This window comes from Rana temporaria, chromosome 4, assembly GCF_905171775.1.
Source record: "Rana temporaria chromosome 4, aRanTem1.1, whole genome shotgun sequence".
Classification (NCBI taxonomy): Eukaryota; Metazoa; Chordata; class Amphibia; order Anura; family Ranidae; genus Rana; species Rana temporaria.
In genome coordinates this window covers 205,742,441-205,756,795 of record NC_053492.1, presented here as the reverse complement: position 1 = coordinate 205,756,795, position 14,355 = coordinate 205,742,441, and the positions used below count along the sequence as shown (strand labels likewise).

General features: G+C 42.8%; 1 protein-coding gene across 1 annotated transcript in view; it reads right to left on the bottom strand.

The window, feature by feature from the left end:
* PSMD2 (proteasome 26S subunit ubiquitin receptor, non-ATPase 2) overlaps positions 1 to 14,355 on the bottom strand; it is a 35,763-nt gene that overhangs the window by 11,078 nt on the left and 10,330 nt on the right. The window contains exons 2-12 of the mRNA XM_040349775.1: positions 13,597 to 13,653; positions 11,532 to 11,696; positions 10,476 to 10,597; positions 10,008 to 10,232; positions 9,636 to 9,794; positions 2,821 to 2,965; positions 2,663 to 2,723; positions 2,436 to 2,582; positions 2,232 to 2,338; positions 1,978 to 2,105; positions 885 to 972 (exon numbers count right to left, since the gene is read on the bottom strand). Coding sequence (XP_040205709.1) covers positions 885 to 972; positions 1,978 to 2,105; positions 2,232 to 2,338; positions 2,436 to 2,582; positions 2,663 to 2,723; positions 2,821 to 2,965; positions 9,636 to 9,794; positions 10,008 to 10,232; positions 10,476 to 10,597; positions 11,532 to 11,696; positions 13,597 to 13,653 — 1,404 coding nt within the window. The remainder of the gene's footprint in view (positions 1 to 884; positions 973 to 1,977; positions 2,106 to 2,231; positions 2,339 to 2,435; positions 2,583 to 2,662; positions 2,724 to 2,820; positions 2,966 to 9,635; positions 9,795 to 10,007; positions 10,233 to 10,475; positions 10,598 to 11,531; positions 11,697 to 13,596; positions 13,654 to 14,355) is intronic.

Here is a 14,355-nt window from a genome sequence, read left to right as displayed (position 1 = left end):
GACATCTTCGGGCAGTAGATGGGTGTATCTGGATCCCACCAGTTCTGTGTTGATGGCACTGCTGGACATCTTCTGATACAGAAGGGAGAAAAGGAAGCATGATGTGCCTTTTATCTGCTACATTAAGTTTCCTTGGCCGACCACCGCATCTCCAGTTTTCAACATTGCCCAATAAATGGTGCCCTTAATGCTGAGAAATACAGGCAGATACTTATCCATCATTCCATCAGAGAGGCATGCAATTAGCCCCAAATTTACTCTGCAGCGGGACAGCGACCCCAAACTTACAGCTAATGTCATTAAGAATGATCTTCAGCGTAAAGAACAAGGAGTCCTGGAAGCGTTTGTTTGGCCCCCAAGGAGCCCTGATCTCATCATCAAGTCTATCTGGGATTACATAAAGAGACAGAAGATTTGAGGCAGCTTACATCCACAGATCTGTGGTTAGTTCTCCAATATGTTTGGAACAACCTACCTGTTGTACCTAGAGAACTGATGCTGTTTTGAAGGCAAAAGGGTGGCAACACTAAATATTGATTTTATTGAAATTTTTCTTCCGTTAACTCACTTTGCTTTCATCAACTTACAAAACACACACAATTTAAGTATATATTTTTGAAAGCACTTACTATATATTTTTTTTTCACACCTGCCCAATTTACTCCTAAAAGCAAGACATTTTACTGTGTGTGTCACAATCTTGCGCTGTTGTGCTGCATACCTCTGTCATATAAAATTATCACATTCTACTATATTATGCCTACTGAAGTCGATTTCATTTTATGCAAATTTGTATTCTTTATGTGGTGGCTTAATAATAAAAAATGTGACCAGAGATAAATCAGACTAAGCCTGATTCCACCTTAGCAATGCTCATAGCTCACCTCCATACTGGACTTTGAATCCCCCATTACTGGAAGCAGCAGTGTAAGAACGTCCTCTCGATTGGATCCGGCATAAGCAAGCCCAAGCCTACAGGCCCAGAAAGAGATTATACAAACGTAAACCAAAGACTACTTGACATACTCATTCCACATCATAAATTTATTAATTACGCATTCATTTATTGCATTTATAATTCTTCGTTTTTAGTATACCAAAATAAGCGTTCTATATTTTGGGAATACTGGATTGCAAGGAAAAGGTGTTCACATTTCTTCTAGATATATATGTTAACACAGCTAGCTTGCCTTTAAAAAGGATGTATTTTTGTATTGCTGGGCTTTCTGTAAAATCTAGGATGTTGGACTCCAAAAGTGAAGGAAAGTGTTTCCTTTCCAAGGCCAGCCCAGACCTTCAATTTCGGTGGCTTACAAAGGATTAATCCTCATGAGTAAGCTTTGGTGGGCAGAGTGAAACGCGTTAGAAGCGTGACCTGGTGGGGGTCCAGACTGGGACTTGATGTGTAAACAAAGCAGAGTGTGCTTCCCTCTTGTGATTAATGCACCACAGCAGCACAAGTCTCCTTGTTATTCAGAGCACCCTATTCTCCACACTCCTTTGACTTGATGTGTGGCTCCCGGGGCACCCATCACTCTCTACCATAGCCTGGAGAACAGACTAGCTCCCTTCCCTGCCAGCACTCACAGCGTCAGGCACAGGACTTCATTCCCATACAGACTGAGCAGCACTCTCACATCTTGGTTTACATAGGATTAAGTTACTGATATAGCCATTTTAACAGGAGGCAGCCCTGTGATTTTGAAGCTTTTGTTTTGTGGTGCTAGGCACAAGGTCTACTTCTCTGAGATGAGCATGAACTGTGTAGTAAGTGATAAAAGGCTAGGATTTCTTTTAATGCTTTGTATTTTTTGTGAAAACACTGCGTTTGAGTGATGCTGCATACATAACAGCTGTGTGGACTCTCGCTCCCTGCAAATAAAAACCCACTGCGGTTATCTGCCCCAGAAGTAAAAACAACAACGCTACAATCAATACAGTATCCCAAGGTTAGTGACCAAGATTTCCAGCACTCACCCAAAGATGGCACCAAGTCGCATTGTGTTGCTGTTATGTAGAACATAGTCTGACAACAGAGCCAAAGCTGGGTCACATTCATTTCTCACCCCAGAATTCACAATCCCACAGGCTAAGAGAGCTCCAGACTGCAAAGAAAGCAATTACAGTAAACAAATGTTGAAATGTCTTAGTGGCTACAAAGCTGATGACACTTAAATACACGGAAGAACTGAATAACACTGCCATCTTTATGCTAAAAGAATTAAACCCACCTTGATGTAGTCTTCTGAAGAATATAAATACTTGTCTATCTGGGTCAGGCCACCATCAACATCCCACAGGAGAATCATTCCCAACGAAGCAGCAGCGCTGAGCATGCCTAATGACATAAGGCAAAAAGTCATACTGGAGCAAAATGGGCAGGAAAGGAAACCAATGGAGGCACAGTACACAATAACAGCTTAGCAAGTTCTTACCATGATCCTTGTTTTTATACAGCCATTTGTTTCCATCATCAGTGAGCAGCTTGTCTTGACCAAAGGCAGCATTAACAAATCCATTCACAAATGATGAAGCTAGATTCATCCGAGCTGAATCTACTTGTGATCCACTGCCTCCAAATCCTATTAAAGACATTCTAAATATTATAAACATGCCGTATTATTACTTGTTTCAAAATTAGACTGGCTGCTCATTAACTCACTGTTATTTTCCAGGTGGGTCTTGTAAATGTCATCTGGCACCTTGGGCTCCATAATATCCAGCTAAGGAGGAAAATCGTTAACAAAAGACGATTCATTAAAATGATAATTAAAAAAACAAAAAACAAACATGTAATACAACACTTATCAGGATATTTACCTCACGAGCCAGAGCCAAGAAGTTACTGTTTAGCTGAACATTTGACATGATTTCTGTTAAATCCTCATACTCTTCCACATCCTCATTCAGACTAAGATAGACTCCATGGCGGCCTAGCATAAACGCCATCTGTTTCTGTATAACCCTATAAATAAAAAAAAAAATAATAATTACAGCCTAGACATACGAAAATATTTCAAAATCTGTTCACAAGGATATTTAAAAAAAAAAAAAAAAAAGCTAAAGCTTACTTTCAAATAAATGAAAAAGATTATTCATTACAAAAAAAAAGAAGATGTACTGTTTTGAAGGCTAAATGTACGAGTTGTACAGCCTTAAACCACAAAAGATAGTTTTCCATGTACTGTATTGTGTGAAATGAAGTACATAGCAATACCCAAGTCACACATAAAATACATACAGATAGTCCCTGAATTACGTTAAGTGTTGGGTACCATAACATGCCAGGTCCTACCCAATTAGAGGGTGCAAATAAATGTTTCCATGCCAGTTTAATGTGGTCAGTTAAAGTATAACTAAAGGGGCAAAAGTGTTTTCCCCATTTTGGATAGAGTAGGGAACGTTTATAAACCCTGTCAGGTTTTTATTCCTATTGGGGAGATTTTCTATCACTTCCTTTCCCAAAGTCATAGCAGAAAGTGAAGGGAAATCTCTTGAATGTGAAAGCCATCACCCCTTAAAGCGGAGTTCACCCAAAAGTGGAAGCTCAGCTTATGTCTCCTGCTTCCCTTCAGTGTCACATTTAGCATTATTCGACAGATCTGGCCGATCACTGGGCCATTCAGAAAGCACAGCGCGCTTCGCATGTGCGCAGTAGGGATCAGGCTGTGAAGCTGAAAGGCTTCACTAATGGTTTCCCCTACCACGAATTGCGGCAGCAGCACCCGAGAGGCGATGGAAACATCGGCAGGGTTGTCGACATCGATGGATTCCAGGACAGGCCAGTGTCCTAAGATTAAGAGTCAGCAGCTACAGTATGTAGCGGCAGAACGCCGCTTGTAACACCTGTCACCAGAACAAGTGTCTCCATTGAAAGATTTCCCTTCCATTTCTGTTCAGAGGCAACAGTTTTGAATTTTCTCCCACTTTCATTCCCAGGGACAGAGATCACCCGGAAAAAAAAAAACTTTTAGGCAGCAATAAAACCCCGAGAGTTGGTTGAATCTCAGTTCACCATCTTGGCCTGAATTTTGTTAGCTGCCATGAACAGCAGATATTCCATACACAGAGGCCCCCCAGCTTGGTCTGCCTTTAGATACCAAAACAGTAATCTCCTGCGCTTGGGTGTTTAGGCTATAAAAAGGTGGTGCGATCCACTCTTTAGATTTAGGCAAAGCCTGTAGTCTTGCAGCCCTCCTCAGAACAATGGGTATTCTTAAAATGGAAAAAGGAAGAAGGAGGGTGCACCAACCTTGTGCATTAAAAATGGTAACATTTTATTTAATTAAAAGCAATATTTATACTCGCCAACGAGCATGTAAAAAGGCTTGTCAATTGGTCAGACAGCGTACCTCGACACCTGCAGACAGGACCTGATGTTGTGGGGATCAGATAATACCCCAAATGGCTAACACGTTTCAAGGGCGTAACCTTTTCCTCAGAGCCTAGACAGTCAATGGCTCGTCCCTCCTAGTTGCCCCTATATGTATCCACACCCCAGGTGACAGTCACCCAGATAGGTCATGCCCATCTGTGTGAACTAACTTTGCCTGGTGTACCCAAATCGATCAATAAATAAAATTAAATCAATAAATGACAACTCCCATCAAGACTTCATGGGTATATATTGCACTGGGATTTGTGTGGGTATAAATCCCCCCAATGGTGAACCAAATCTTGTACTGGGATACATGTGGTTATAAGTCTCCCCCAAAAATTAGCCAAATCTTTCCTCCATAGAACTCTCCCTGCAAATCAATAGGAGGTGCCATCCAATATGCATAGTGTGGGGACCCAAGCTCGCCGGGTGAACCGGACGCCGTCCCATAGCCAGGAAGTGTGGGCGTTACTGCGTTCCATCCAACACTTCCGCTCCTGCGTGCGCATCCTGTCAACGCCGTGCACGCAGGGGACACGGCCAGTAAGTGTGGGTGCATTTGCGTTCCACCCGCCACTTCCGGCTGCCTGAAAAGGTCACTTCCGCCTAGGGCTCACAGCACTCCAATCGCTTCCCGGCCCCACGATCGTACACGTATGCGTGCACACCTGTGATCCTACTATCCCAATACCTCTCCCTCTAGTGGCCCAGCAAAGGACTGCTGTGAGGCAGATCTATAAATATATGTTATTGTGGGATTATACTGGGGGTCCCTCCCTGGGTTTTGCCGACACATAGATACACAAGGGGGAACCTAAAAAATGCACAGTGGGTGGGGCCCACAAATTAAAAGTGTTTAAGGGGATCCTATTTATGCAAAACAATACTACATTTTGTAAATATACCAATGCAATAATACATACTTCTATAGACATAATATCGCCAACCCACCGCGCATTAAATTAATAGAGCTAAGCTAATTAAAAGCAATACTCCGAAGGGGCAATAATGGAGCTTCTATGTACACATTAAACATAGTAGTAGTGGTCATACCCAATTGCTGATAAATATGACCATTAAAGTGGGAGTTCACCCAAAAATAAACATTCTGACATTGGCTACATCCCTCCAGCATACTGCCAACATCTGCAGTATGCTGTTTCTTTTTTTCTTGTACTTATCGTTATACGAGCCCTTGTTATCCGGCTCCGAGCGGGGGATTACTTCCGGGTATAGGCGTTCCTAAGCAAAGAGGAGTTGATTGACGGGCTGCTAAAGCGCGTCACGCCTTCCGAAAATACACAAAGTCACACTCGGGTGTTTACGGCGCCTGCGCAGTCAGCTCTACACGGCAGGCGCCGTAAACGCCCGAGTGTGACTTTGTGTATTTTCGGAAGGCGTGACGTGCCTTAGCAGCCGTCAATCAACTCCTCTTCGCTTAGAAACGCCCATTCCCCGCAGGATTCCCCGCTCGGAGCCGGTAAACAAGGGCTCATATAACGATATAATAAGTACAAAAAAAAAAAACAGCATACTGCAGATGTTAGCAGTATGCTGGAGCTAATGTCTAAAAGTGGATTTTTGGGTGAACCTCCGCTTTAAGTACCATTATTCTGCGGAGAGCCCATTTCCCCGCTTTAGTCTAGTAAATAATTCAAAAACAAATCATGCAAGTATAAATATATTGTTCCAAAAAAAAAAAAAAAATTTCATAGTGCTAACCGTCCATTTCTTTCCTCACTATCAAAATACCCTATCGAAACCTACCATCTCTACACATTACGCCTGTCCATATCTACGGCCATACTGTTCAGTCATCTAGTCCCAAAGTACTATAAATCCTTGTGCCCCCAATGACATGGGTGAAAGTAGCTAGATTCTTGGGCCAAGCCCCTAAAAGGTAGTATCTATATCTCAAAAGGGGGGGCCAACCACCCGAACCAATTAACATCCAAATAATGAAATTATGTTGAATCAACTCGAAGGGAGATGGATCACCATAACTAACACATTAATTTGGATACACCAGGAAAAGTTAGTTCACGCAGATGGGCATGACCTATCTGGGTGAGTGTCACCTGGGGCATGGATACATATAGGGGCAACTAGGAGGGATGAGCCATTGACCGTGTAGTCTCTGAGGAAAAGGGTACGCCCTTGAAACGCGTCAGCAATTTGGGGTACAATCTGATCCCCTCAATATCAGGTCCTGTCTGCAGGTGTCAAGGGACGCAGTCCGACCAATTGACAAGCCTTTTTACATGCTCCGAGTACAAATATTGCTTTTAATAAAATATTTTACCATTGGTAATGCACCCTCCTTCCTTTTCTTCTGCCTTTAGGTACTGCATTTTCCATGATCACTTCACTCAGAACTAAATAGCCAAAGCTCCGTTAAGGACTGATCATTCCTGGGTGGACTGGTTCTTACTATGGCAAGTTCTATCCTTTGGCAAATGCCCCCAAAGGGTTACATACACCAAAAAACACACACACACACACACACACACACACCAGAGTGGCAGTGAATCAGAATCCTAAAAACTCTGTAAACAAAGATGTTTTTTTTCCCTTTCCTCCTGACACTGTACTCCTGTACCAATCAAACTTAAATTTGACTCAGATCTTTGTTTATAATCTTCCCTTTTAGAAGGAACATTTCACAATCCTTATGATTTCCCTTCACTATTAACAATTCTTAGTAACACTTAGGCCCCGTACACACGATAGAATCCATCCGCAGATAAATCCCAGCAAATGGGTTTCTGCGGATAGATCCTATGGTGTGTACACGCCAGCGGATCTGTTTCCGCGGAGAAATCTCCTCTGGGATGGATTCCAGCAGATCGGATATTTGCTGTGATGCACAACAAATCCATCTGCTGGAATCCATTCCAACGGATGGATCCGCTCGTCTGTACAGACTTACCGGATCCATTCGTCCAAAGGGATTCCCCGCACGCGTCGTAATGATTTGACGCATGCGTGGAATTCCTTATATGACAGCGTCGCGCCCGTCGCCGCGTCATAATCGCGGCGACGGCGCGACACGTCATCGCCAGAGGATTTCCGCGCGGATTTCAATGCGATGGTGTGTACACTCCATCGCATCGAAATCTGCGGAAATCTTTGAGAGGATTTATCCGTGGAAACGGTCCGCTGGACCGTATCCGCGGATAAATTCTCTCGTGTGTATGGGGCCTTAGTGCTAGATCACCCCAGATGCAGTTCCGTGCATATTTTTTCTGCACTAAAAATGCATGCAGTGTTTTACATGTATTGAAATGGCTCTAGTTCACACCATGCAGTCAGTTTTCGGTGCAGAGAAAAAAAAAAAAAAAAAAGCGCATGCTGCATTTTTTTTCCTGCACAGAACTGTACTGGAACCTAATAAATTGTATCAAAAACACACTGGAACTGAGTGTGGTGTGAACTGTAAGCAAAAACTGATCCAGAACGTACGAGTGCATTTTTGTGGTGTGAACTGGCCCTTAAAATGCATGCACAATGTTTTCCATGTGTTCTAATGGCTCTAGTTCACACCAGTGCAGTCAGGTCCAGTCAGTTTCCAGTGCAGGAACTGACTGCATCGGTGTGAACTAGAGGCATTGGAATACATAGAAAACACAGTGCATGCTTTTATGAAAAAAGCACATGGAACTACATGTGGTGTGAACTGGCCCTTAGGGGGAGATTTACTAAAACTGAAGCACTCAGAATCTGGTGCACCTGTGCATTATAGCCAATCAGCTTCTAACTTCAGCTTGTTCAATGGAGGCTGGGTTCACACTTGTCCGACAAACGCTCCTACATTGGGAGCTCATGTAGCATGACGTGTGAAAATCAATGTTTCCCTATGAGAGCCGTCTTAACTGGTCCTACACAAGTCGGTCCGACTTTGAAAATGCTCCCTGTACTACTTTGGTCCTACTTCAGCCCATTGAATATCATTGAAGTCGGACCAAAGTAGGAGCCTTGTCCTTACCAGATATCCGACATGTGATTACAGCAGCAGTAAAAGGAACTTATCTCACTCTGGGATTGTTTTGATTGGTCAAAGAACAAGTCAGACTATCACAAAGTCGGTTCAAAGTAGTATCCTGTTCATGAAAGTTGGATGGATGTAGGACCAATGTAGGATCAATGTAGGACAGATGTCGCAAAGTAGGATGAAAGTCGTACTGCTGTCATGTAGTATAGTGTGAACCCAGCCTAAAACCTGGAAGCGGATTACTATACACATTTGCACCAGATTTTGCACTTTCCAGTTTCAGTAAACCTGCCCCTTAGTGTCAGATTATTAGATCATTGAGCAACCCATATACACTCCCTGGCCTGCCTGCCCCATGGCAGATTATTTGATTACCGAGTAACTCATCTACACTCAATGGCCTGTCTTTCAGTCCACCCCATATTGATGAAAAGTATTGCATCTGGTGCAGATGGTCCATCCATGGGTATCACTCCTGTCCCACAGCATAACAATGAAAAGGGCTGCAATAGGTCCAAAGGGGCAACCTCATCTGCATTGGCACTGCCTAACCTAGTAGGCACTCCTAAAACCAGACAGACCTCCTACAAGTGCTTTTTATTTTGTGAAATGAAAGGCCGGTGCACAGCTTTGTCTAGTTGCACTTTGTTTACTGCAAAAGCAAACCATGTGACTGGCCTACCTGAACAGCCCCCAGGTCTCTACATTTCTGCCTAGGTTGCCTTGTGGATAAACAAGCTCCACTTGACAATCTACAGAAGCAGCAAAGAATGGAAAACCTATGGGTAAAGAAGTTATTTGTGGTTTAGATAACAACCATAAAGGTACTGTTAAACAGTTAAAGCGGAGTTCCACCCAAAAGTGGAACTTCCTCTTAAAGCACTCCTCGCCCCCTTAGATGCCACATTTGGCATGTAATTTTTTCCTCCTTCCGCCCAGGGCTCGCTTAGGCGACTCGTCATATCGCCTTAGGCGATTGCCTGTCCACTCCTAGAGTGCAGCGCAGCATGCGCAGCGAGTGCCCGGGAGTGCGGGCGGCCGTGTCGCTGGACAGTGGAGCAGGCAAGTGTCTGTTTATTAAAAGCCAGCAGCTACCATTTTTGTAGCTGCCGACTTTAAATAAAAATAAAAAAGGCTGGAACTCCGCTTTAAGTCTGTACACAGAATTAGTAAAACAAATACCTAAAACACAAAACCAAATAAAAAAAAGTTTACAATGGTCATAATTTTAAATAGTACATAAAATACATAGTAGAATACACTTACACATCCTTGCAAGAAGTAAAGATGTCCTCCACTAGTTCCATATCATTCAGTATCAGAGCAAGGCGTAGTGCCTCTGGATAACGGTTAAACTTGCGGAAGATAGAAAGTGCGCAGCGCAGGAGAGAAGAGCTCTCTGGCTCTGGGACATAACTCACACAACTGCATGAAAGATAAAAAAGGCATATTAGCCACAATCCCCATAAAGCACTAAAGCAAAAAAACAGACTGATCAAAAACAAACACATAATTTCTCAGGTTCGCAATGCACAAACTAAGCAAAACAAGCATTCGCTGGAAATATCAATGCCCAATAAAAAAAAGAACACAGTATCATGTGTTTGCAGCGAGCCAGAAACATTTGCATAGTCTCACCTGGTCAAATAGAGGCATACTTTAGCATAGGCATTGTCATCAATGTATTTTTCCAGCATGTCCATTTGCTCGATCTCCATAAGAAGGTCGCAAGCTTCATGCTCAGCATTGTGTGCCATATTATATGGGACAATCTCCTTCACCAAAGTCAGCAGTGTATCTCGCTGAGATTTATCAGATTCCTCCACTTCTTGCCATTCTTTAGCAACTTCACCAGACAAGTGCCTATTAAAGAACACACAAGTCAGTAAAAGTGAATAAGAAACCTACAGATACAACACTGATTTTCACAAATATCCTGATAATGTAACAAAAACACAAAACAGAAAAAAAAAAAACTAACTGGTCCCACTAGCCACCGATGAATTCAAAGATTTTTATTGTTCACAGGCAACCCAAGACGACAGTGCACTATTTACACGTGCTTTTCTGAAGAAGAGTATTTAAATGCAAGGTTCACTATTTTACCTGACATATTCATGCCCCCAGGAGGCCAGCTCTTCTTGTGAGCCAAACAGTCTGTACTTCAGGCATTCTCTTTCTCCACTCATAGTCATAGCGAGAACAGAAATGATATCAGCAGCAAACCGCTGTAAAAAGTAGAAAATGCAATTCTGAAAATCACGTTCTTGATAAATTACTCCTTAACATTACTGCAAAGAACTTGATAGTACCCTTAAATTCACTACATAGAAATATGGACTACAAAAAAAATTTGCTAGTTATAGCATCGCAACTTTAGGCAAGTGTTCTGTAGCACTTTTCAGGGCCCGGTCACCCGCCTGCACACTAAAACCTCAGTTTTAGCATGCAGCTGTCAGTTTTTTCTCAAATAACTTTTTATTGAAAAAGATAAGATTGCGTACAGCATACAGGAACATATGACACAGCAGCAGCTGTCAGTTTTAAGGCTGCAGTGACGACAGTCTGGAAAGTATTCTACTCAAACATACTGAACCTCCCTCTCACTTAAAGCGGGAGTTCACCCATTTATAAAAATTTTCCCCTTTTCCCCCTTAGATTCCTGCTCGTTCGGTCTAGGGGAATCGGCTATTTGTATTAAAATATGATCCGTACTTACCCGTTTTCGAGATGCATCTTCTTCCGTCGCTTCCGGGTATGGGTCTTCGGGAGCGGGCGTTCCTTCTTGATTGACAGTCTTCCGAGAGGCTTCCGACGGTCGCATCCATCGCGTCACTCGTAGCCGAAAGAAGCCGAACGTCGGTGCGGCTCTATACTGCGCCTGCGCACCGACGTTCGGCTTCTTTCGGAAAATCGTGACGCGATGGATGCGACCGTCGGAAGCCTCTCGGAAGACTGTCAATCAAGAAGGAACGCCCATTCCCGCAGCCCATACCCGGAAGCGACGGAGAGGATGCATCTCGTAAATGGGTAAGTAATGCTCATATTTTAAAACAAATAGCAGATTCCCCTAGTAAAAACGAGCATGAAGCGAAGGGGAAAAAGTGCCCTCTAAGGGTGAACCACCGCTTTAATCAGACACATTGGATTTTCCCGACTCACCTTATTTTCTCCAGGAGCCATACTCTCATATATCTCCTTAAGTTTGCCATACTGTGGTCGCAAGAATTTCAGAGGTTTAGGAACAGAAGTCATGGAGGTAGTGGAGGATCGGATCTGCCTTCGCAACTCCTCCAAAGCTGGCTTATAAAGGGAGCTGTCCGTCTCCTAGAGTGGCACAACACACATAAATAAATCCTTACAAAAAGTAGAAAAATTATGTATTGTTTATCCACATAACTTAACCCCTTTAGGGCTCATTCGCACAGGCATGCGTGTAATTTTTGCATGAAATAAATGTTCTTGTTGGCAGAGCTAGAAGATCCTTTGCTAGAAAACGCAACTATAGTGCTCACGTTTATGCGTGTATATACACAGTTATGTGCAGATGCATGTAGAATCTGCAGATCTATGCATGTAAAATCTGCCGCTGTGTCCTACATTGTTTGTGCTTAGCCAAATGGAGCACACTTTTTCGAATGTAGAGGTGTATGGCTCGTTACTATAGTGCTGCATTTAGATGCCTACAAAACTATCTGCTCTACCCATCTAGAGGCAACTTTTTTTTGTACCTGCGTAAATGAGCTCTTATACAGAATACCACCATCAAATAATCCCAGTTACACTTCAGAAAAACAAATTAGATATGAAATTTGAAATCTGAACAAAGGGCACCCTTTTATTCTGTGAACGTCTCTCCATCCAAAGCTCTGACTGATTTCTCTCTGCCTCCCTGCCCCTCTTATCTGTAGTCATTTCTGACAGCTTTTATCAACACCAAGAAAGAGGAAGAAGAAAAAAAAAAAAGAAAAAAAAAAAAAAGAAGGTGGTGATCGAGATCGAGAGCCTGTTCTCCATGTAGAGCGAGAAGGGGGGTGTGTCTCTTCCCTCCCTTCAGAGTTGTTCTCTCTGAGCTGTGCAGTGTGTGAATTCATATCCCCGACCCCCTACTATGTGCTGCTGACAGATTCTATGTAAATTCTGTGTGTGGTAGAAGGCTGTACAGGACAGATGGCTGAAGATAATCAGGTACAACTAAGTAGGAAGATGCATTTCCCCTTGCCCACAGTGGATTAGTCATAGGATATGTGGGTGGGGAGTAACATTAAGGGCATAATTTGGCTGGTAGTCTGAGGCTGTCCTTAAGACTACTTTCACACTAAGGCGCTTTTGCAGGCGCTATAGTTCCAAAAAATAGCACCTGCAAAGCACCCTGAAAGAGCCTCTTCCTTCAACCCCAAGGGATTTCACACCAGAGTGGTGCACTGGCAGGACGAAAAAAAGGGTTCTGCTAGCCTCATCTTTGAGGTGCTGTAGGAGAGTTGTATACCATTGAAATGAGCAGCGCCAGGTGGTTTTTCGACCGCTATGGGTGTGTTTTAACCCCCGCTAGCAGCCGAATAGCGCCACAAAAACAACGGTAAAGCCGCGACGACTCAGTGTGAAAGCAGCCTTATACACACACACACGCTGAGAATATTGGATGAATATTCGTCCACTTTTTTGCATGCTAGTCTCATATCGAAAACAAATAGGTCACTCGTAAAAGATCGAAGTATTGTTTAATTTCCAAGCATGCGCATTCTTGGTCACAATTTTTTTCGGTACAAATACTATACCAACTACACAAAAATCATTTGTTCTGTTATCTTGCGAAAAAATTTCCATGCATCTTAAAGTGGATGTAAACCCTCCATACCCCCAGTGAAGTGAACAGCCTTAGATGATACACAGGGATTAACCAAATCTCCCTACATTGGTTTTACATGTATATCTGCTGTATTAACATTTATATACTGTTTAGAAAGTTGAGATCGTGTGCACCTGGGCCCATATATTCTCTGATGTGTGTGCAGTGGCAACCATTGGAATATATATATTCTATAGTGAGCTGCAAAGCTTCCTGTTTATGTACCGTCTATACATGTTCTCAAATATAGATAGGGTGTGGATAGCGCACTTTGTGGGTGCATTTTCTTGTCAACCTGTAAAACTTTGATAAAAAGAATATTCGGGAAAAAAAAAAAAAAAAAAAAAAAAAAAAAAGATGACAAAAAAAGGTACTGACCCCCAAACGTTCCACGAGCATTTCAAGTTCATCTTGTAGTTGCCTGTCTTCTTCAGACTGTAAGAGATAAACAAAAAGGCTCATCAGGAGTCCATGTATCACATAAGAACACAACTTACTAGGCATAAGCCTGAAGGTTTATATTAATGCTCTTAAGTAATTTAATTAAAAAGAGGTTACATATTATATTCCCACACAAAATATTAAGCAATTTTCTATGCACTTATGTGAAAAACATCAGTTTACAGTAAAAAAAAAAAAAAGTTGATTCTAAAGGCTGAAGGTTTTTTACCTTAATGCATTCATTGCAAAGGTTAAAAAAAAAAAAAATAAAAAAAAAGAAGGAGTGCAGCACTGCCTCCCAGTGTCCAACTAATACTTATCTGAGCCCGATTTCAATTCACTCGACCCAGCTCTGTGCACGAGAGTTGCTGCTTTGTCAGCTCTCTCTCTTCTCACAGGCTTAGAGACAGCAGCAGGAGCTGCACTAAACTCACCTGCCACTCTTCTTTCGGGTTTCAATCTTCGGCTCTTTCATTCTTTGCCCGTTTTTAAAGGGCCAACAGAAATTACGTCACTTCCGTGCACAAGCAGGTTACTTCCGGGTATCGCCACTCCGGCGCCGTGATTGGCAGAAGCGGCGATGACGTGACTCCACGCATGCGTGCAGGAGCGTTAAAAGCCGGCATTCTCCATTCAGAAAACTGGCATTCTCAATGCGCCTGTGCCGTAGACAGCGGTACATTCTCTTTGGCAAAT